Source organism: Salmo salar, chromosome 21 (assembly GCF_965601325.2).
Source record: "Salmo salar chromosome 21, fSalSal1, whole genome shotgun sequence".
Lineage (NCBI taxonomy): Eukaryota > Metazoa > Chordata > Actinopteri > Salmoniformes > Salmonidae > Salmo > Salmo salar.
In genome coordinates, this window is record NC_138311.1 from 15619061 (window position 1) to 15642075 (window position 23015).

General features: G+C 45.8%; 1 protein-coding gene and 1 non-coding gene across 7 annotated transcripts in view; both read left to right on the forward strand.

Annotated features, from left to right (window-relative positions):
• Positions 1–23015, forward strand: part of LOC106581811 (protein TANC1) — a 193293-nt gene that overhangs the window by 129646 nt on the left and 40632 nt on the right. For all 6 annotated transcript variants that reach the window (XM_014164164.3, XM_014164167.3, XM_014164166.3 and 3 more), the window contains 4 exons: positions 3180–3494; positions 16311–16433; positions 18321–18605; positions 19599–19756. In XM_014164164.3, the coding sequence (XP_014019639.3) occupies positions 3180–3494; positions 16311–16433; positions 18321–18605; positions 19599–19756 (881 nt within the window). The remainder of the gene's footprint in view (positions 1–3179; positions 3495–16310; positions 16434–18320; positions 18606–19598; positions 19757–23015) is intronic.
• trnat-ugu (transfer RNA threonine (anticodon UGU)) lies at positions 20543–20616 on the forward strand. Its single transcript has one exon. It is a non-coding gene; the product is annotated as a tRNA-Thr (tRNA).

The following is a 23015-nucleotide window of genomic DNA, read 5'->3' on the forward strand; positions in this document are numbered from 1 at the left end:
AGTTCTGTATTGAGCTGTTAGTGGTGTGTTAGAGAGTATTGGTGGCGACAGTTTCAACAGCATGGTGACTTCTCTATTCGTCTGGTAGCACTGGCTTTAGGAGATTTGGGGATTTACACAGGCTGACAGGAAGATGAGTTATCACTGTATTCATTTCCTCTGGGGTTTCTGCTTAAAGGTCTCAGGGACAGTGAAACCTACTAGAAATCCATTTGGAAATCTTGAACCTGGGCCTACAGAGCCGTTTGTCATGAAAGTAATTTTTTCTCTGGTTGGTGACGTTCATTTCTCAAGGCGCCAGTTGATTTGGACCAAACTAGGACAAAAGCAGTTAACCTTCTCTTTCTTTCCGAGGCGTCTAACTAGGACATCGAGATTCTATCCCCTATTGTACGGTCACCCAGGTAGACAGATTAGGCCTATATGAAGATAAAATGAAGATAAAAGACAACCTGTTACGATAGCCTGATCTAAATGACAAGTGGTAAGCTGTTGTCGAGGTCGTGGCACTTTATGTGGCCGAGCCAGACTTGGTTTGTTGGCAATGATACATCTCCCGAATGCAAATCCTGTGCTGCTGTTGACATAATTGATTACTATGACTTATTTCCCCCCTAGCCCCCAGTGCAATATCACAGCTGCTAAATAATTCATGCTGGCTGTGATATTGTATCTGCCATAGTGAAGCAGCGTGAATAGCGCGTTGCCGTGCCTAGCTACTGCCTACCCACCTACAGTACCCTCCAGGTTGAGACAGAGAGCTGCATCAAGCGTCTCAGAGTAGGCGTGCGGGTCTAGGATCAGCTCCTCTCTGTCCATATCATTTTATTCATTTTGATCGAAAAGGCAAAACTGATCCTAAATCAGCCCTCCTAGTCTGAGACGCTTGATACATAGGCCTATGGCCCAGCCTACTTAAGATCACTGGGACCTACTTCTTCTTCGGTGGAATGAATACTGTAGAACGCTATGCCTCTAGCTGAGTCAAGCAGCATAAAGGTTTCTTCTTCAAACACATAGAATTCTGTTTGGGAGCGAAGGACAAGCTATAACACTGGTCCGGAACATTGCCCCCAGTGAGTAGGGCTTCTGGATTATTTAAAAGGCAGAGAGAGAAGCCAAGTAGGCTGCGTTCCATATGGCACAATATTCCATAGGGCTCTGGTCAAAAGTAGTGCACTATGCAGGGAATAGGGTGCCATTTGGGACGCAGTGTCCGTGAGACTGATTCCCAGCTCTGATGACTACTATTCGGGGCCTTTGAAGTGGTTGAAACGGACTGTGGAAGAAGCAGGATAAGAGAAGTCAGGGAATCATTTACTTCAAAAGCCCATATTCATTTGACTGATTTTATAAACAGCACGTTGGGTGGGATGGTGTGGAGCACTGATGCAGAGTGACATATGAAAACCCTCAGCTGCTGTTGTGGTGTGGGACCCAGGGAAGGGAGGGCATCTGAAAGAGGAGGCTTAAGAGTGTCATAGGAATGGTCATAATCAGTTATTCATGATGTAAATAATGGTCCTAATCAGTTATTCATGTAGTAAATAATGGTCATAAGCAGTTATTCATGTAGTAAATAATGGTCATAAGCAGTTATTCATGTAGTAAATAATGGTCATAAGCAGTTATTCATGTAGTAAATAATGGTCAAAAGCAGTTATTCATGTAGTAAATAATGGTCATAAGCAGTTATTCATGTAGTAAATAATGGTCATATGCAGTTATTCATGTAGTAAATAATGGTCATAAGCAGTTATTCATGTAGTAAATAATGGTCATATGCAGTTATTCATGTAGTAAATAATGGTCCTAAGCAGTTATTCATGTAGTAAATAAAGGTGCTAAGCAATATTATGTTAATGTTTTTATTTTTTATTGTAATTTCAGAAAATGTCCATAATATTTCTGCCGCTAATAGTGGAATAATAGTGTTTCACAGTATTACTTACTCACCAGTGTTGTGATTGGCTGTGATATTCGCCTTTTGATTTCTCCCGGTGGGCTGGCTTCTGTTGTCAAAATGGGAAAACTGTTTAGACTTTGTGGCTGTGTTATCTAGTGGAAACCGGGGTAAGTGGCCAATATAGAAATCGCTCTGTCATTTCCTGGTTGCAAAAATTCTACACTGTTTGCTCAATTTCAGTTTATGTGAGAAAACAAGCCCTGGATAGTGTAGGGACTCATTGTACCATCTAAATCGCTGTGAAATATCTTTTCAATAACAAAAAATATAATTTTTACAGCTGTTTGAAGCTGGTCGACCAAAACCGAAAGTAAAAGGCTCAAGCGTGATGCTATAAATCATGGTCATAACCATCTACTCGTGTTATAAAGCAGAGGAGCAAGGAGACAATAAAGCAGCTAGTGTAAGATAGCAGGCTATTTTACCTGTTCATTCACACCACTTTGTTCCATCTTTGTGATTCATTACATTTTCTCTGACTGTACCCAATTGTGCATCCCAAATGACACCCTATTCCCTTTATAGGGGATACAGTGCTATTTGGGATGCATCCCCCTGTTTGGGAGCCCAGCTGCCAGTCGGTGGCTTTTGCTTTTCCCCTCAGCTTTTAGTGATTGTATTTAGCATGACCAGCCAGGCCTGAGGAGAGGATTAAAGGGGATTTGCTTTCATGTAAGCAAACACCTGTCTTAACTCTAAAATAGAAGTCGGCTTTTCTCCACACCAGCCCCCTTTTTCTCCCTCCTAAATCTTGTATTCTCTTCATATAAGAGGACCTGACCTGTGTATGTAGGGCTCGTCCCAAATGGCACCCTACTCCCTATATAGTGCACTACCTACAGTATCGGCTTTGGTCAAAAGTAATCAACCTCAGCTTGACCATGTTATGTTGGACGGATGATACTGTTTGGCGGCAAACATACTTTATGTGCATTATTATTAAACCAGCTTTTCAGGAATACTCCATTCAGCAGGCCTTTGATAAGGAGGGAAATAATGGTGGTTAAAACCAAGCTGAAAAAAAAATTCCTAGGGGGAAGCTGGATTGAGGAAATGAATGCCATAAATCTACCCACCCTTGCCATCACTGGATAGCTCTCATTAGTTGGAGCTAAATGTAGCGGTAAATATCAGTTCAGGTGGAGGGTGTTGATAAAGGTCAATGAAAAAGAGATTGAGCGCTAAAGACTCATAACCTCCCTCCCTCCCTCAGCCACCATCACCAGCTCCTCAGAGAATGATGACCGCAGCGGCTCCAGCCTGGAATGGAGTAAAGATGGCAGCCTGAGGAGCAGCGCGCACCATGGCCTGGCTCCCAGCGTGCGTGTCGATACGTGCTCTCCCGTGGCCGAGGAAGACCCCAGCGGGCCCCCAGAGACCCCCGCCCTGTCCAGGACGGAGTACCCAGCAGGGGCCGCAGGAGGAGCAGCAGCAGCAGGACCAAGCAACCCACCGGAGGGCCCCGTTCCATACCCCACAGCACACACTTCCTCGTCCCTCATGATGCCACGGCCCAACTCTGTTGCAGGTAAGAATACTTTGCTCCGGGTGCTTCATGATGTGGAGAAGGGTTTGAGTTATCTAGACTTGTACACTGGTTTGAGTTATCTGGACTTGTATACTGGTTTGAGTTTGGTATCGGGTCATCAGAGGAAGGGCTCCTAGACCCTTGCTCAGAGAATCCTCCTTCAAATGTGACTCGGAGTTTAATTGCAGATTGGCTCATCTTGACTTTGTTTCTGCATTACCTTCTTAGTAAGATATCTTGACCTGGAAAGGAGGGTGTTAGTCTGAGACCCTTTAGGACCTAACAGTTTTGGTACTTCACAGAACATCCTGACCTAGGTCCCCCAAAAGCCAGCTTAGTCACAGTGCCCTGTGTGACTATGGAGCTGACTGACACACAGTGTCCTTTCATTTCCCAGCTGAACAAGTGTGAGAGGGAGAGGGAGAAGAGAAAGGGGGGGGGGGGGTGACAACGACGAGTCTTTGACGTGTCAATTCAGCAGAGCTAGAGGAGCCTTGTTATTGGGAGGTAAGGTTCTTAGTGCCGTTTCTTCAGGAGGAAGGGAAGTGGATACCGAGGGCAGCTGTTTAGTGTTGTGACTTGGGTGCACCATGTTGGAGCAGAGGACAGAGGGGTGTCTGGCTGATCCGTTCTGCATTCCTCACGAAACAGGCTGTTATGGCTCTGCTCTCCATGTCCACACAGCTGTCATATAGACCCCCTTCTCCTCCTCTCTCTCCTCTGCCTCTCTCTCTCTTTCCTTCTATCTCTCTCCCTCTTTCTCCCCCTCCCCCACGCTCTCTCTCACTCCCTTCCCCTTCTCCTCCCCCACTCTCTCTTCCTCCTACCATCTCTTTCCGTCTCCCCCTCTCTCTGCTCTTGACCTTGGCCCTGTTTCCTCAAGTCCCCACGCACCATCCTTCTTTAAAATGCAACCCCCTGGATATGTGCTTTTAGCAGGGAGCTGCTGTGCTCCACTTATATGCCATGGTGCCGGGAGATTGAAAGCCTGGCAGGATGCATTGTGTTAGCATGTAGGGAGTGTTTCCTGAGCTTCCGTCTCAAATGGCACCCTATTTCCTATGTATTGTGCTACTTTTGAGCAGAGCCCCTTGGGTGGCTTTGGTCAAAAGTTGTGCACTACATAGGGAATAGGGTGCCATTTGGGACGGAGCCTGAGTGTTTCTACATGAGTGTTTCTTGCCGTTGCCAGGCTGCAGAAGGGCTTTGGTTTAGCCAACAACAGTTCTTTGGCTTTGATCTGGGTTTGGTGAGATGAGATCCTATTCTACATGGGGATCCAGAGAGCACTCCTCCTCCAATATTGCTACTGCCCTTATCGATTTATACATGTGTTACTGTCAGACGACATGCTTTCCCCAAAGCTCCTGAGCCCCGTCTGTTCTGTCAGGAGAGCCCCTCTCATAAATAGAAACTCATTCCATTAGTTATCAAAAGCTTCGGAAAGCAATGGAATCATCTTCAATCCATTTGCCTTTGATCAGTCGGGTGGGTGGGCGGGGGGGTTGTGTGTGTGTGTATGTGAGAGAGGGAATGAGAGAGGGAGGGAGGGAGAGGGAGAGTGAGAGAGGGAGAGAGAGGGGGAGGGAGAGAGAGAGGGGGAGGGATAGAGAGAGAGGGGGAGGGATAGAGAGAGGGGGAGGGAGGGATAGAGAGAGGGGGAGGGAGAGAGAGAGAGAGAGGCAGAGGGAGAGAGAGAGAGGGAGCGAGAGAGGGAGAGAGGGAGAGGGAGAGAGAGAGAGTTTGAGTGTGTGTCCTACAGCTAGCTGCATACACAGTGGATTTCACACACTGTTTGCTCTAAGTGACCATTAGTCTTTACTGCGTGCTGACAAATCTATAACCTTGCCATATAAAGAATATAGAAGTGCATACACGGCATTGTGTAGAAAATTCACAAACACCTCTCTCAGTTAACCACCTAATTATTCCAATAACCCATAACCTGTTTTACATCTCCTGATGTTTTGGTCTGACGTAGCTCCAACAGCATGGATGGACACACTCCCAAACACCCAGACTCACGGACACCCACTACCTCGTAAAGCTAACAGCCCAGGACCCAACGGCCCCTTCTTTGCTCTAGTTTGTAGGATGATGTCACTGTTATGCAGTATTGCCCCCGAGGACTGAGCTGGATTCACGCCTCTGATTTTATGGTTGGTTACAATGCCCTGGGAGCTGACAGCAAGGACATGGAAAGACAAGCTCATTTATGGTCCAAATGAACCTACTCTGTCACCAGGGGCCAGGGACACGGACCTTAACGTCCTTATTCATCAGAGTGGGGCTTGGGTTGCGTCCCATATGTACATGCAATAGATCACAATCTTGTTTTCTACTAACAGTCCCGAAAACGAGGTATTGGAATTCCCTCCAAGCCAACCTACAACCCCAGGACCTGTTGTCCCTGGAGGAGTTGAAAGGACAAATAGATTAACAGGTTGTTGAGACATGTAGCTGTTTCTAGTTGTCACCCAATGTCACTAGTTTGCGCTAGCTTATGAAAGGAAGCATGTGGTTTTACTTCACACACACACCACGCACTTACACACACACACCCCCTGTTTGTTTGCTGTTGAATTTGTGTTGTTGCTTAGTGTCTCCTTTCTGTGTTATGCGTTTTGTCCTACATTGTTTTTTTTTTTTATTCCAGGCCTGGCCGTCATTGTAAATAAGAATTTGTTCTTAATTGACTCTCCGGTTAAATAAATATGGTGCACTACATAGGGAATAGGGTGCCATTTGGGACTTAGTTGATGTTTTTCTCTTGGCTCTTTTATGAGAGGGCTAGGGATCTGTTATGCGCGGCTGGCTCCGTGGGATATATGGAATGTCTTAATTGGGTTGATAGATGGTGTGTACACGTGTGCGACTGTATGCGTGTGATAGAGAGAGACGGAAGGAGTGAAAAGAAAAATCACCCATTCACTTCTTTCCCCATGATGAACATTGCGTTGTGCTTTTTTTTAAGTCACGAGGAAGTTGGATGAAGCCATTATAATTGATTGCTTACCCAAATGACACCCTGTTTACTATATATTGCACTGCTTTTGACCAGGGCTCAGTAGGGCTCTGGTCAAAAGTTGCGCTCTACATAGGGAATAGGGTAGCCTTATCTATAGCTGTATACCACACAGTCCCTATGGAGAGCATGACAACAGCCCCCAGTCATCCAGTGGTAGCAACCAGCCAGAGCCTACAGGACTGATGATCCTCTGTAGGACACACTGAGAGTGAGTGATGGGGGAAGTGAGAGAGGGGCAGAGTGATAGAGAGAGAGGAGTGGTGAGCAGAATGATAGAGAGTGAGCGAGAGGGACAGAGGTGGAAATCCAGGCCGGTGGCGGAGAGGAGAGGAGTCGTAATGAAATTGATGCCAGAGTGCTGAAAGTCACGCTGTCATTGATTGGAGCGCCTTAACACGCTCTGAGGCAGAGTTCCTGCCAGGACTTCAGGAGTTAGGCTAGGGCTGTCTCTCTGCTGCTCTGCTGGCTCATCGTTGAACCGTTAAGGACTAGACACACATAAAGAATGTCAGCCGTGCACAGTAGTTGCTAGGTGTCTATGAACGGTGGCGATTCAATATGAAAAGAAAGTCACATCTGATGTTATGTGGTCAGAGTGGATAGGACCAATGCTTTTAACCGTCCGTCGCCACGGCCTGTTTTGTCCTTTAGACTTCTCTCTTTCTGAACTTTTGTCCCCCTCTCAGGTTGTTGGAGGTTATTAGCCCGGGAACAAAGGGTATTTTTCTCTAGGGGTGAATTAGTGGGATTGGTGCATCTGTCCAATGCCAATCAACCAGTGTCCCATAGCGCTGTTAAAATGTGAGATATGCCCAGGGAATGTATCTGTGTTGCTCAGAAGTGTCATTTGCACTGTGTGTGTGATTACAGCGGACAACGTGACTGGCCTGCTGCCATAGAGCTGCTGCTGTGGGAAATCCAGGCAGCACTGTTTGCTCATTAAGCTGTGGCTAACTGGCTAGGTACAGGTCCATACCAATACACCACCTGTCTGAGTGAGAATACAGAACCCAAAATCTTACTAATTTCACCAAACCACCAAATGTATTTGCTCGGAAAATCAATGGCCATTTTGCAGTTTTCCCAGGGCATAGCAGGACACAGTAGACCCACCACGAACTCACAAATATACTTTGTCCAAAACACAGACATACTAAGAACTACAATATGAGAGTAGTTTTAACACTATCCTCCTCTGCAGATTGTTTCGTCTGACCCTGCTGGAAGACTGGACTTTTGACATGGGGATATTTGCCTATTTGTGCACATTTTTGATTGACTCATAAGCCATGGAATAAATCCTTAATTGTATTATCTCCCAGCAGGACATGTCTGTAAAGCTGCTTTCTCCTCCGTTCATTCTGCATAGCAAAACAATTGCATATATACACTGAGTGTACAAAACATTAAGGGAGTTGCACCCCCTTTTTCCCTCAGAACAGCCTCAATTAGTCGGGCATGGACTCTACAAGGTGTCAAAAGCGTCAAATGCTTCCCAAAGCTGTGTCAAGTTGGCTGGTAGTGGATCTCTACTCTGAATAGCCCGTTCCATCTCATCCCACAGATGCTCAATTGGATTGAGATTTGGTGACTGGGCAAGCCACTGCAGTAAGCTGAATTCACTGTCATGTTCGTGGAACCATTCCTGGACAATCCTAGTCTTGTGGCATGGGGCATTATCCTGCTGAAAAAATCTATTGTCAGATGGATACACTGCTGCCGTGAAGGGATACACCTGATTGGCAATGATGTTCAGATATCCTGTGGCATTCAAACGTTGCTCCACTTTTATTAAGGGGCCCAATGTGTGCAATGAAAACACAGCCCACAACATCACACCACCACAGCCAGCCGGCAATGTTGACACGCGGCATGATGGATGCATGTGCTCATGTGGCTTTCTCCACACTCTAGTCCTCCCATCAGTGTGAAACAGCAGGAACCAGGATTCATCAGACCAGGCAATGGTTTTCCAATTCTCCAGTGTTTTCCTTCCTTAGCCCACTGCAACTGCTGTTTCTTCTTTTTTGTAAGGTCGTCAGCTGCCATACCCCATTCGTGTCAAGGTACGACGACTTGTGCATTTTTTGATGGGTCTTTGTGCACCAATGTTGTACTGGACTGTCATTTGGTCTGTTGCTCTGGACAATTTGTGTCGGCCCCATTTTTGATACACAGAGGAAACTGTTGAGCGTGAAAAACCCAGCAGCGTTGCCGTTCTTGACACACTCAAACCGGTGCGCCTGGCATCTACTACCATACCCCATTCAAAGACACTTAAATATTTTGCCATTCACCCTCTGAATGGCACACATACACAATCCATGTCTCAATTGTCTCAAGGCTTAAAAAGCCTCCTCCTCTTCATCTACACTGATTGAAGTGGATTTAACAGGTGACATCAATAAGGGATCGTAGCTTTCACCTGGATTCACCTGGTCAGTCTATGACATGGAAAGAGCTGGTTTTCATAATGCTTTGTACACTCAGTGTATATTTATATAGTCACAGTGCCTCCACTAGAATGTAGCAATGGGTTTCATCCTAAATAGCAGTGCGTCCCAAATGGCATCTTATTCCCTGTATAGTACACTACTTTGACCAGGGTTCATAGGGAATACGGTGCCATTTGAGACGTGCACTTTGAGTTATTAACCCCCCTAGAGTCGAGGTCTGCACCCCGCGGAAATTGAATTAGCATAATACAAAAAGACGTGCACTTTGAGTTATTAACCCCCCTAGAGTCGAGGTCTGCACCCCGCGGAAATCGAATTAGCATAATACAAAAATCTAAGATATGTTTTTTTGTGTGCATTGGATGCGTCTCAATCCACCGCATCCGCTGATGCGCACTTCCGCATCTGTGGTGAAAGGTGACAGAGGGGTGTTTGTCACACCATGAGACATCCCGAAATCGGTCTCCTCACAAAATCATCTGCAGTGTCCGAACAGTTTGGGCTACACACTAATATGGAAAGGTGAGACTCTCACGAACCAGTACGCAGTGAAGACATTTTGAGATGATGGTCACATTAGTCATTCCACCCGGACAGACAAACAGTGGTTCCTAGAGGAGCTTCCTCAGAGATGGCTCTCTCCTAGCCCAACCCATACCCTATCACAGGCACCACCAGCTTCAAACAGGATTGGCTGTGACACAGGCTCTGTAACGGAAAACGAAATATGTAAATGTTATTACTGCATGTAAAGTGATGGCTGTGGAGAGTAGAATTCTAAATGAGAACGGAGAGTGTGAGGAATGGAAGGAATGGAAGGAATGGAGGGAGGGAGGACGGTAGGGTCTCTGTGAAGCTGTAAGAGATCGTCTACCCTCTGATACCCCTCTCTGATGTGTGGGGATTAGTGATGTGGGAAAAAATTACTATTTTAGACAATATTATATATGGCTAGGTAGCATTAGCTGGCGCTAGTCGGCTGTATCTTTGCCAAAACTCCTATTGTTTTCTCTCCATGTTTATTTTTAAATAGTGAGCCAACATGTTTTCAGTACTTTTATTTCCCTGACTGATCAAAACAGGTTTTTATTATGGCTCTCTCTTGTCTCTCTGCAGCAGACATACTGTATAGTGAACAGTATGTTTGGACCATCAAAATAATTGCAATATAATCGCAGTATTAAATCGCAATACATATAGAATCGTGAGAATCACAATACGTATGGAATCTGCACCTAAGTATCGTGATACTGTCGTATCGTGAGGTCCCTGGCAATACCCAGCCCTAGTGAGGATACAGAGTAGAAGTCTGCCTTGGCTCTATATTGTCAACTCTTAAGATTTGGCTGAAGTCCAATTTCACAAAGCCATGGTATGTTAAGGCAGATGTCTCCTTCATCCAGTGCAGATTCGGGGCATTTCGGGACAAGAATTCAGCTCAAAGCCTTCTACATTCTTTGTTACTCTCAAATATTTAAGAATACTATTTCCAGTCATCAGTTAATAAGACATTCAGTGTGGCTTAGGGAGTCAAAGGCTACATTAAGACTGGCCACAGGAAGTCCATGGTTCCGAGACCTCCTGATGGTGGAGATTTCTCCAGACAGTGAAATGGCATTAAGGTGGATGGCTGTGGAATGTATCGGCCATAGCATATACCCAGGCGGCACTCCACTGCACCTGGGCACAGGTTGAGTGGTGTATTGCTTTGGCATTGCCCACGCAGGCATTTGTACCATTGTGGTTCACAGTCGTTTGCCAGGTGCCAGTCTGCTGCCCTACTCGGGATTCCTTTGTGTTAGGGTTTCTTGCTGAGTCTAGGTGATTGGTCCATTGTACCTGGCAGATGTCCGCTGCCTAGCTGCCCTGCCCCTCCTGAGCAGAAGTGGGCATCATTGACGGCCATTGTTCCAACATCTTGTTACCATGGATCCTTCTGCATTGGAGAATAGTGTGTTGAATACCTTAAAGGAAAATGCAAAATGCATCATACCGGCTGTATTTCTGTATTTTGAAAGTTATGTATCTTGAAAACTTGATTGCTGACATGCAAAACATTTTGGGACTATGTCAACAAGGGACTAATGAAACAAACAGCAAAAGATACTGTAGATTTTGGGTGGACTTTTCCTTTAAGGTTCCTGGGGCCCACAGAACTGATGACTAGAGGTCACACAGCTGTGTCCCATCTCTTCGACTGATGTCATCTCTCAGTGGTCCCCAGACGTTCCGCAGGTTTGCTTATGTTATAGAGTCATTACATCAAATCATAAAGTTTTGTGTTTTAACCACTGGTGTATGTGGTGATAAATTAGAGCTGGCTTAACTGGTTTTATCTGCTTTTATGTTTTGTCTACTGGCGTATGGATTTTATGAGATGATTCATTGGTATGCTTATATTGTCAAGTTTCCCATTCGCTGATTGAGAGTGTGTATGTGGAGTCTCACTGTTCCCTGAAGACTCCTCCGCTCACTTCTTCTCTAATGTTGATGGTTCACGTGGAGTCCATGTTGTCACCTCCGACCATATCTGGACATTGACTGGCTCAGTTTGGCTCGGTACACCCCGAATTGAATTAGCTAGAACTGACTGTACTACATATCAGGAATATGTCTGATATATCCTTGGCTCCCGAGTGGCGCAGCGGTCTAAGGCACTGCATCTCAGTGCTAGAGGCGTCACTACAGACACCCTGGTTTGAATCCAGGCTGCATAACAACCGGCTGTGATTGGGAGTCCCATAGGCTGTCATTGTAAATAGAATTTGTTCTTAACTGACTTGCCTAGTTAAATAAAGGTTCAAATAAAATACATATCCTGATCCTCAATTTCCTCCATTTTATTTCTGTGATTGTTCATTATTTCTTATAGCATTGATATTGAGTTGAGTCCTTCCATATATGTTGTTTGCCTGTATTGCCTGGCCAGCATTATTGGCAATGCAGGTACTGTACTGCAGGGCTCCAGTGAAATTGTGCTCTGGTCTGCTTTACAGCTCTTCTGTATTCTGCTATGTGGTCTGCAGTGTGTGCTCCCTGTGCCACACTAACAGGTTAGATCAAAGCACAGTCGATGCCCACTAGTGGAGCAACGTACTCCTCGTATATTCCTTCATGTCGTAGTGTGATAAATAAAAGGGTTTGTGTTCGCTAACAAAATAACAGAGAAAACCATGTGTTATGCAAGATGTTGCGTTCTCCTCATCTTTTTCTTCGTCATATTCTGTTTTTTTTCGTCTGTATTATGATCCAACAAGCAAATTGCTCGCCAGCCAGCGACAACCAGCAAGGAATCGAACGTAATCTGTTTACTTGGTTACGCGTCAAAACCTTTGTGTAAGACACTTCTATTCCATTTTCCACTTACTCAATTCCAGCTCTGGGCCTATTTGTGTGGCGGGTCAGAGAGGGATTTGAGGTGGCAGTCTGGGAGATGCCAGAAATCTTCTGGAGGCATTAAGCCTATACAAGAGCCCACTAAATAACAATGGGGCGCGTCCCAATTGGCACCCTATTCCCCCCTATATAGTGCGCTACTTTTGAAAAGACCCCTGTGGCACCCTGTTCCCTAAATAGTGCACCACTTTTGAGAACAGGGTTGCCATTTGGGAAATAGCAAGTACTGGGGGCTGGTGCACGGGTGCAGGCAAAGTAACGCTCCCAGCAGCAGAGCAGTTCAGATCAGCCCCCCTCCTGCTCCAACCCAGGAGACAGAGAATTGAGGGATGTAAAGGGCAGAACCGTTTTCATCAGAATGGACACATCCTGACACATCTGTGGAGCTTCAAAGCTCCTCCCGACACACAGACCTCAAGGTATCATACTCATACACGCTGTCACATCAACCAGGACGGATCTGCTGTCGGAAAAGGAAGAGGAGAGAAACAGAGAGGTTAACGCAGATTGAGGGCGAGAGAGAGAATGAGAGGGAGAACGAGAAGCAGGGAGCGAGAGAGCCTTTTGGCACCCTGGGGAAGAGTTGGGGCTTGAAACATATGTGGAAAACAAGGAAGAGGACTTCAGAGCAGAAGTATTCTTCTTTTACACTAGAGAGGATTTCCAGTTTTGTGTTGAGGGAAATGGTGCCGGCTGCGAGGAGCTCTGTTACAGGTGAAAATCAAAGAGCATGAAACGGCTCAATGCATCTGCGAGACATCCCAACCACCATTCTGAAACAAGTTACACTGGCTCGTGAATTGTCTTCTTTGGTTTTAGCACTAACAAACAACGGTATATGTCTGCTTCAAAATATCTTTATTATGGCTTTGGTAGATTATACAGGGATACTGATTTTAAATGGGCCTAGTATGGTAGAGAGAGGGGGAAGAGAGAGAGGTAGAGGGGAGAGAGAGAAGGATCTCACTGCAGTCCACTAATGTCAGCAGGGGGCATGACTGATGCGCTAGAGCTGGAACGCAGCACGGACATCACTCCCCTCTCTCCCTCCGTCTCTTCTCCTGTCCCCCTCCCTCCTGCCATCTCTCCCTCTTCTCTCCCTTACATCATTCTCCCTCTCGGCTTGTCACTACCCCTTCCTGCTCTCCTCCTGTGCCCTGCTCTCCGCTCTCTCTCTTTCCTTTCTCTCTCTCTCTGTCTCTATCGCTCGCTCTCTCTCCATACACCTCACCCCCCTCTTCCTTTCACTCTCTCTCTGTGAAAGCAGAACAGGGAGGATCATTGATTAATTCCACTGCGAGTCCGGCTGCCCGGTGCAAACTGTAATCCGCCACGTTGGAGGGGAGCAGCTCTCACCGTATTCCCACCTTTCATTTATCCCCTGCTTTATTCACCCTCTTTTCCTCCTGCGCTTGCCAAAAATCCATGTGGGTGGGGGGGACAATCTTGTAAAGCACCCGCATTTATTTTGCGCGGAGCGCTGCTAATGCTGTGGATGCTGTGAGAGAGGGAGAGGGAGAGAGAGCGGTGCTTGTGGACTGCCAAGCGCAGTCACCAGTTGAATGCGGCCAGTGTGCCTGGACATGGATGGGTGCGCTGGGGCAGAAGATTCACTTGGGTACGCTGATGAGTGTCCAGCCCACTGGGGAGAATAATTCTGTGGAGCTTTTCCACAAAGGGCCTCCGCCCTGCCTGCCTGCCTCTCAGCCTGCCTGCCTGCTACCTGCCGGGAATGAGGAGGAGTGTTTTTAAATACCTGCCGCTGTCCTGCCCAGCTCTCTGGCTCTGCTGCCGCTGACTGACTGTAAGTAGCTACTTCAACTTCTTGTGTGGTGATACCAGGGGGACCCACTGCCCAGCACCAGCAGGTTGGCAGTTGGGAGAATTGAACTCGAGAGCAACGAGCGGTTTAACATTTTGGCTGCATTGTGTGAAGTGATCTCTCATGTTGAATAAGAGTAAGGCTCTCATTTATTCTAATTTCGAGGCCAAAATGAAATTCACATCAACAGGTTGATAGTTGGGTAGACTGACAATGAGGTCTTTTTTCCATAAATGTTTCTATTGATGCATGCTGCCTTGCCTGCTCTGTTGTCACCAGCTGGCTCTCTAATTAGGAGAACATTCCTCAGAGTAAGTTGGGGAGGAGAGTCCCTCACTGTCCTGTCTGTCCTCCCGGCTCAGCTGATGCTAATGGAGTAGAGAGTGAGAGATAAGGGCTTTGATTTTTCCTGTTGAAGGCACAATCTTGAATTGGTACATCCATTTAGCTGTTTACCCAAAAAGTGGCAGAGTGATGGAGTTGCTGTTGTTCAAATCCCAGACAGCACCTGTTCGTCAATCTAATTAACATGACAAAGACAAAATCCGTCTGTTTAAGGTAGAGATACCTGGATTTTTTGCATGGGCTGCATCTCAAACCACCGCGTCTGCCTATGTCGGCCCTCCAAATCTGACAGAGCTACTTTGTCTGTAGCGTCCGAACGGTTTGGCCTACTAACTAATATGACCACTCTATGGAAAGATGAGACTCACGGACACAATGTTGTTCTCTGTTTTGCTCTTCGACCCCCACAAGTGTCACGGGACCCGTCTGAAGGTAACCCGGTAACAGTTAAGAAAATTCATGGAATTATGGTAGTTTTGTGCAAATAAATACATATATTTCCTGTGCTTTCTTATCTCCTAGATATAGGACAGACACTTCAAAACCTTATTCCTTATGATACATTTTTTTTGTGTCTGTTTTGCCATTTATGAATGTGTTACTCAATGCGTTTCTATGAGCTATAGTAGTGAAGGCCAAATACAATATTTTATCTTTTTGATACCTACAGGGGTCCTAAAATTCTCAATCAAATAGCTAAATGATCCATGGTATGACTATCTTAAAACAATTCTATATGTTAGGCTTAGACTTTTAGGGGTTAAACAGGACGCCGGCTTGAGGATAGCCGGGTCTCCATGGTGATTTCATTGTTGCCTGGAACACCGGAGACCTTGTTTCACGTTGGCTGTCTCCGTATGTGGGTTTCATAGACCGAGGATGGTAGGTAGAGATGGAGGACGAGTTCTGTACAGCGAACTGCTAGTGTTTGTTATCACTTCTAGTTCTGATAATGACAGGTATTGTTTGTAGTCATTCTTCCTTCATGGCGCATGTTCTCTGGGTCTAGGTGCTGTCTGTGAGTTCTCTCTGTAATGTTGTTGCTGTAGCCTACTGTATGTTTTCAGGCAGTAATCCCTGTAGTAAGGCTGGCTTTAGTTAGTAAATGTGTTTGTTGGCGCTGTGTGCAGTCCTTCCTGACCTTTGTATCAGGGCTGTTTCTCAATTCCCTATGTAAGTGCACTCCTTTTGACCAGGGCCCTGGTCAAAAGGAGTGCACTTCACATGGAATATGGTGCCATTTGGGACGGATACTGGTTGTGTTTAGGTTGTTACTAGCTCTGTTTGTACTCCAGCACACAGGAGTGTCAATGGGGCAGACCACTCCTCTCTCTGGATCGTCAGCTGTCAGGTTGAATCAGGCTGGGGTAATGGGGGATTTTAGGGGGGATAGGGGATTGTTGCTCCTCTCTTCTTCTCTCCTGTCAGCTGTACTTTACCTGGCTGCCCAATGCCCAATCCACACCACCTCCAGGGAACTGTCAATGACAGGGTCCACCGTTCCCTTTCCTCTGCCTGAAATCCTGCCATCGAGATGTCAGCCTGGATCTGTGTCTCCCATCTGATACATGTCCTACTCCTCTTTTCTCTCTCAGCGTATTAAGGACAAGCCCTGGATTTCCCCAGTGACATGTTTTCCATGATTGGTTTTAGCTTGTGATCCAGGAACTGTTCATGGCCATTTGTCTGATTTTGTCCAATCATGAAGGCTCGTTGTCTTTTTCATATCCCACACATTATCTCATCGTTTTCTCTCTCTTTCTCTGCAGCCACCAGTTCGACCAAGCTGGAAGACCTGAGCTATCTTGATGAACAACGTAATACTCCTCTGCGGACGTCCATTCGGCTGCCCTGGCATAACACAGGTGGGAGGGCACCACAGGACTCTAAAGGTATGCTTCATATCTACCACTCTAACAGCATGGGCACTGTACACCAAGGTTGCATCCCAAATCACACCTTATTCCCTGTATAGCTTGGGGCGGCAGGTAGCCTAGTGGTTAGAGCGTTGGACTAGTAACCAAAAGGTTGCAAGATTGAATCCCCGAGCTGACATGGTAAAAATCTGTCGTTCTGCCCCTGGACAAGGCATTTAACCCACTGTTCCTAGGCCATTATTGAAAATAAGAATTTGTTCTTAAATGACTTGCCTGGTTAAATAAATAGTTCACAACTTTTGACCAGAGCCCTTTGTAGTGCACGATATAGGGAATAGGGTACAGTAACTAGCTACTAAGAACATAGAACAAGGGCCACTGTAGTGCACACCAAACATATAAAAGAAACATAGGGGAAAATGTAAATCTATTCCATAGAATGCAGAAAAGCATATCCTGTGTTTCCTAATGGCTACAACATAATGGTACACCCACAATATCCTTTCATCGACTAGGCCTGTCCTTAGAGCAGCTATTGAAACAGCAGCTATTCCGTTGGCACCGTACACATTACTCTTTTATATTATCCTGGTATAAATCCCAGTCTTGGCTGACTGAAATACCACAGAGTTAATATTTGATCACGACATGAATAATGTAATATTACATCATTAAATGCTCGCAAAACTATTTAACCCTCTTTTAAAAACCCTTCTGTTTTCACTGCCGCTGTCAGTATAGAGTTGTTAGTATTATGTAAAATGTCCCCGTGGACAGAAAGTTGTGCAACAGTCCACATTTATGAACATTATGTGTTTGGCTTTCCAGACACTTTAAGCAGTCTAATGGAGAAAAAAAAGAAAATAAATTGCAAACCTTTGCCATCCGCCTACATGATTGCCAATGGCTGTTTGAATGCAGTTGAGTAACTTCTCCAACTAAACCTCTATTCTCAGAGTACATCGCTCAGTAGACAGAGGGGACTGGCTGTGGTCAGGTACTGCGGCTAGTACTGATGTTTCTCTCTCATGCAGCCGAGGTGTGTGTGCGGGGCAGAGAAATAATCAGCGCTGAAGTTAGCTGCCCTGTTGAAGATCACTCACAAATGGGCCAAGCCAATGGAGCTGGCTGTACATAGCTCATACTGAGAGAGGAATGGAGAGAGAGAGAGAGAGAGAGAGAGATCGTAGAGAGAGATGGCAATGATGAAGAGAGAGTCGGGGGGGGGGGGTGGGGAGAGCTGCAGAGGAAAAATAGCCCACTCTGTTTCTCTAGCTGTGTGGTGGACACGGACTGCAGCCCAGGCATCTCCCCTCCTCCCCCTCAACAGCCCTGAGTAGAATGTTTGGCCTGCAGCAGGTGTTTATCGCCAGGCTGACATGCAGCACTTATCAGACTACGACCGGCGTAGACAGACAGACAGACAGACAGACAGTGTTTTGTGGTTCTGATTAACTGACATGTCAGAGCCAGAGATATTTATATTCCTCAAATGGTGTGAGAGTGAGACACACAAAGACGGTTCAGAGGAAATTCCAGGAGAAAAATATATTGATTATCGTGGATGGTGTTAGGGCTCGGGCTCCACATTCTGAGCGTGAGTGTCAGTCTCGCAATCCACAGCAATGTTGAACATTGCTTCATATTGCATCATTTCAGAGGAAAGAAATGAAAAGGTATGGTCAACAGCGCAGGTGTAAACAGTGTTTCATGTGGAGACGTTCCCTAATCAGTGCCAAAAACAGTTTCAAGGCTTGTCTTTACACCAGAAACCTGTCTCTTTACTTTTTAGCCTAGCTGCTTTTCAGCACCTGTGTAAATGTACCATGCATTATATATGAACTATTTTCTTATGAACCCTCACTGAATAAATGTTTGTCTGTTTTATTTGGTTTCCTCCAGCCCGCTTTGCTCCCTACAAGCCGGTGGACATCATGCTCAAGCCGCTGCTGTTCGAGGTGCCCAGCATCACCACAGACTCAGTGTTCGTGGGCCGCGATTGGCTCTTCCAGCAGCTGGACGACGTGCTGAAGGGTGGCGGCGAGGCCGGAGAGAGCCGTGGCGCCGTGGTCATAGGCAATGTGGGCTTCGGCAAGACGGCTATCATCTCCCGGCTGGTGGCGCTCAGCTGTCACGGCGGCCGCATGCGGCAGATCGCCTCCAACAGCCCCAGCGCATCGCCCAAAAGTACGAAGTAACCCCTAGTTACATCCCGAATGGCACCCTATTCCCTATATAGTGCACATCTTTTGAATAGACCCCTATATGCCCTGGTCTAAGATAGTACACTATATAGGGAATAGGGTGGGACCCTAACATGAGAATAAAGTGGTAGTGTTGCCAAGGACAACAGGATTTGAGGCACATCATCCAGTCACAATATTCATCCCTCATGGCACCCTATAGGGCTCTGGTCAAAAGTAGTGCACTATATAGGGAATAGGGTGCCATGTGGGATGCATCCACAGTCACACACTGCCTTGACAGTTAGAACCATTATTTTTTGGGTGGTCTATAAGGAGATTGGACTGGGCTGATATAATGTGCAGTTAAATCCATCAACATGTACAGTAGTGACAGAGGATCATCCTCTATCAAATGTTCAGGACCTCTTCTGACAGGAAGTAACTATCGTTGGTTTAGACTAATGGTGAACTTACTAAATGAAATGAGAGTTTGACTGTGTGATAATAGGTTGCTTCTTGTGTAAATATTTTCTGTCTGGATTTTAATGATTTGTAATGACTACTGTTTCTGAACACAAGAAGGGCACAGCCTTGGTTGCACTGATGTCGTTGAAATGCTATCACGAGTTTTGACGTTCTAACACTGTATGCTACGCGTAAGTCTTCCACACATTCTCGCAAGGTTATTCTGTACGAATGAGAATATATAATCATTGTGAGAATCAGAAATGTATTGATTTGTCAAACAATGACAAGTTATGGGTCTGCGTCCCAAATAGCACCCAAATCACTGCGTCCCAAATAGCACCCAAATCCCTATATACGTAGTGCACTACTTTTTACGGGAGCCCTAGGGCGCTGGTCAAAAGTAGTGCACTATAAATGGAATAGGTTGCCATTTGGGATGCGGGCCATGGTTGCACCTGAACCAGCAGTAGAGTTCACAGTGAGTCTTCCTGTTGATGGCTCCTGATTCCCTCTCTCTTCCTTCCAGGTGGTGGGGACACCCAGAGCACAGACCTCCCCCTCAGCCAGCCGCCCCAGCCCACCCCGCCCCCCAGCGCCACCAACACCCTGAGGAACAACAGCTGTCCCGGCACCCCAGAGATCCAGAGACGCAAGGAGGAGGCCGTCAAACGGCTGGCCACCAAGGTACTGGAAGTTCACCTGGCCAGATCACAGCTCATATCCCAACCCAACCTTTGGGAATGTTGTTGCTGTGACTTTGTCAGTGTCCCAAATCACAGAGAGAGCTTTGATCAAAAGTAACACTATATAGAGAATAAGGTGCTATTTGTGACACTCCCTTTGAGATTAGAAGGGAACTTCTATTTTTTTTTTAAAAGTTGGTCTTTTGTTGGCATGGAAATGTGTTTATTACACATGACGGCTTTTGAGCATTGTCTCATTTCACCGGTCAGGTTCAAGGAAGACATTATGTTACTGTGAAGTGTATCTTTGTGCTCAGAATAGCAAGAATTTGATGAGTGTCCAAGGTCCCAAGAGCTCCCATTCACTTTCACTAATGAAGTACTGCAGAGGCAAGTATTCCCTTCTCTCTCAGTCTACTTCCCCTGTCCTTCATTTCATCCCTCCATCCACCAGCTGAGGTTTAGGGAGGGAGGCTGTTGGGGCCTCCCTGACTCTCGTCCTTTCATATCCAGGCTGTGTTTCCGTTAGTCATTATCAGGGTTTTAACCAAAAACATAATTCTGCATGTGGCACTCAGTTGATTTATGTTTGTGTACATTCATTTATTTTTATATGAAGCGAGTGAATAATAAAAATGTCCCTGGGGTCCTGGATGTTTATGAAAGACAATCACAGAGTCCCCATTAAATAAATTCTCACATCACGGGCCAGTTTGATTTGCAGCGAGCCCTGGGCTTAGTTAAATAACCATTCCTCTTAACTCCCCCTCAACGAACGGACATCATAGTCCCGTGTAGCTCAGTTGGTAGAGCATGGTGTTTGTAATGCCAGGGTTGTGGGTTTGATTCCCACGGGGGACCAGTATGGAAAAAATGTATGAAATGTATGCATTCACTACTGTAAGTTGCTCTGGATAAGAGTGTCTGCTAAATGACTAAAATGTAAATGTAAAATGATATCCAACATGAAGTCGCTCAGGCCCAGCTGTCAGCTTGGCGGTTCCAAGACAATGGAGAGAGAGAGAGTGAGAAGCTCACTGTGTGTCCTTAACATGTTGTGGTTGCCTGGGACACTCTTCTGTCATTCACAGAGAGAGGCACGACTCCCCTAGGACTCGTCTCTGGTTGACGTCCCAAATGGTGTCCTATTCCCAATATAGTGCACTCCTTTGGGCCCTGGTATAAAGTAGTGCACTATAAAGGGAATAGGGTGCCATTTGGAACACAAACATCCTCGGCGTTGCCAGGGCAACATGTTAGCAGTGTGGTCAAAAAGACGTCAGGTATGGTAAATTGCCCAAATCGGAAGGCTGTGGCTCACCGTTCACAACATGGAGATAGCAGCTTCCTACAATCTGAGCTGACTGTCAATGCAGAATGGCTTATTTATGGGTTTATTTATTCCACCACAATGTATGTATATTATGGCTTGGCTGTGCAACTTGTTGTTATTTGTGTAGTTCAATAAGTAGCCTATTCTTTACGGTTAAAATATTAACAGTGTTTTCAGTATCACCATCCATTTACACATAGTAGCCTAACAAAGTGGATCTGCTCAGGTATAAATTGCCTCTGAGGTACCCTGCTGAGTTTAAAGCGTGATTACAGCTTATATATTCACCACCTAATTGTTCCAATTCACAGAGTTCCCCTTCCCGCAGCTTTTTAAATATCCATCTGTCATTTCGCATATTATTTTATAGCCTCATATTTATTCCCTTCCGTCTATGAGAAGAAAGCTGCGCCACTATCCAGCTTGCAGCTTAGCATGCCATTTGCAAACATTACTGTGGGACTTTTAGAAATACTTAATGGGCGACTGCACTTCCTGATTTGGCCTTGTTTTTCATCAATGCTCATTAAGAAATGCTAGCGGCCATCACAGAAAGGAAACGAGAGTTGTCTTGGGGGTGTGGTTTGATGTGGGTGTTTCTTGGGTGTGTCTTTGCCGTTCAATCGCAACAAACAAGGACAGTAGCTAGCCAGTTCGAATTGAAACATTATTGAACGCAAGCATGACTGAAACATTCCAAGGCATTTCATTCACCCTTGTCCCTAACGCTGTTACATCATATAAAGGGTTCTGAAGTCTTATGGAAAATAGCTTCAGAGGGGCCTGCTTTCTTTCTCCATGTTATGACTGTGAAGTTATTTCAACAACACGTGTTTTAAACATCCCTCGACATCATAAAGACCTTCCACTTCTGCCCTGGATGGATCGGATCAGTGCTGCACTAACATGGGATAGTATAGCCATGAGATGACAACAGCAAGTCATCGCCATCGAGAGTACATGTGCCTGGCAACCTCTACGAGCCACGCGCCACTGAAGCACATCTGAGCGTATTTCAACTCTGTGAATCTCTCATGCCAGTTATGCACTAAACTGCTTTCAATGCTAACTCTCAAAGGGGTTCTCTACCTGTGGTGTAGTTACTGCCGCGCTACGCTGCGTCTTGAGTCATCACGGCTAAATAAAAAGGAGATGCCTCTCTTCAAAGTCACCCTGTTATCCAGGGCACTCACTTATGCGTCTGCAAAGTACAGTATTTGGTAGGCTTTTGCAGTTGCAATAAGGCACCGGTATCGCTTGATTCACTTATATGTGCACAATCACACTTGAAGGTTTTGTCTCTGAATTTGAAATGAATGACATTCAGTTACGACTCTGGAAACGTTCAGTTGTACTGCGGAGAATCACCTGGAAAGATGTGACAAACACCAGATGTTCATGTCTCTTTGATGAGGTAGAGTGGCCTGCATAAGGTGGAATATGGTCCACACCTGGGAGACATTGTACCTCACTGTTCCTGAATCCTCCCTCTCAGAGTAGCTGTACAGTGAAACTGCTTCTTGTTAGCAAGCTGCTGTCTCCTCTCTTTCCTTCTGATCCATCCCCGACAATGGACATCTGCTTCCGTCTGTGTCAGAAGACAACACCGCTCGCCCAGTGTCTTAACTGCATTGTCTCTCTCACAGCCGCACGCTATATGGATAGCGAGGTTCTCTCCGATACAGCTCTCTATTGTTCCAAAATGATTTGTCGTAGCCTCTCGTTTCACTTCATTGTATCAATGTTTTCACGCATTCAACTCTTTATTAGAACCGATCTCAGTCCTCTCTAAAATGAACTCTGAACTTTATTAACATGTAAATAAGATTGGTAACAGAATAAAAAGCAGAAGAATAACTGCAGATTAAATCATTCTGTAATTACTGCTATAATTATCTCCACCTTTAAGAGGTTGAAGGGATTTTGT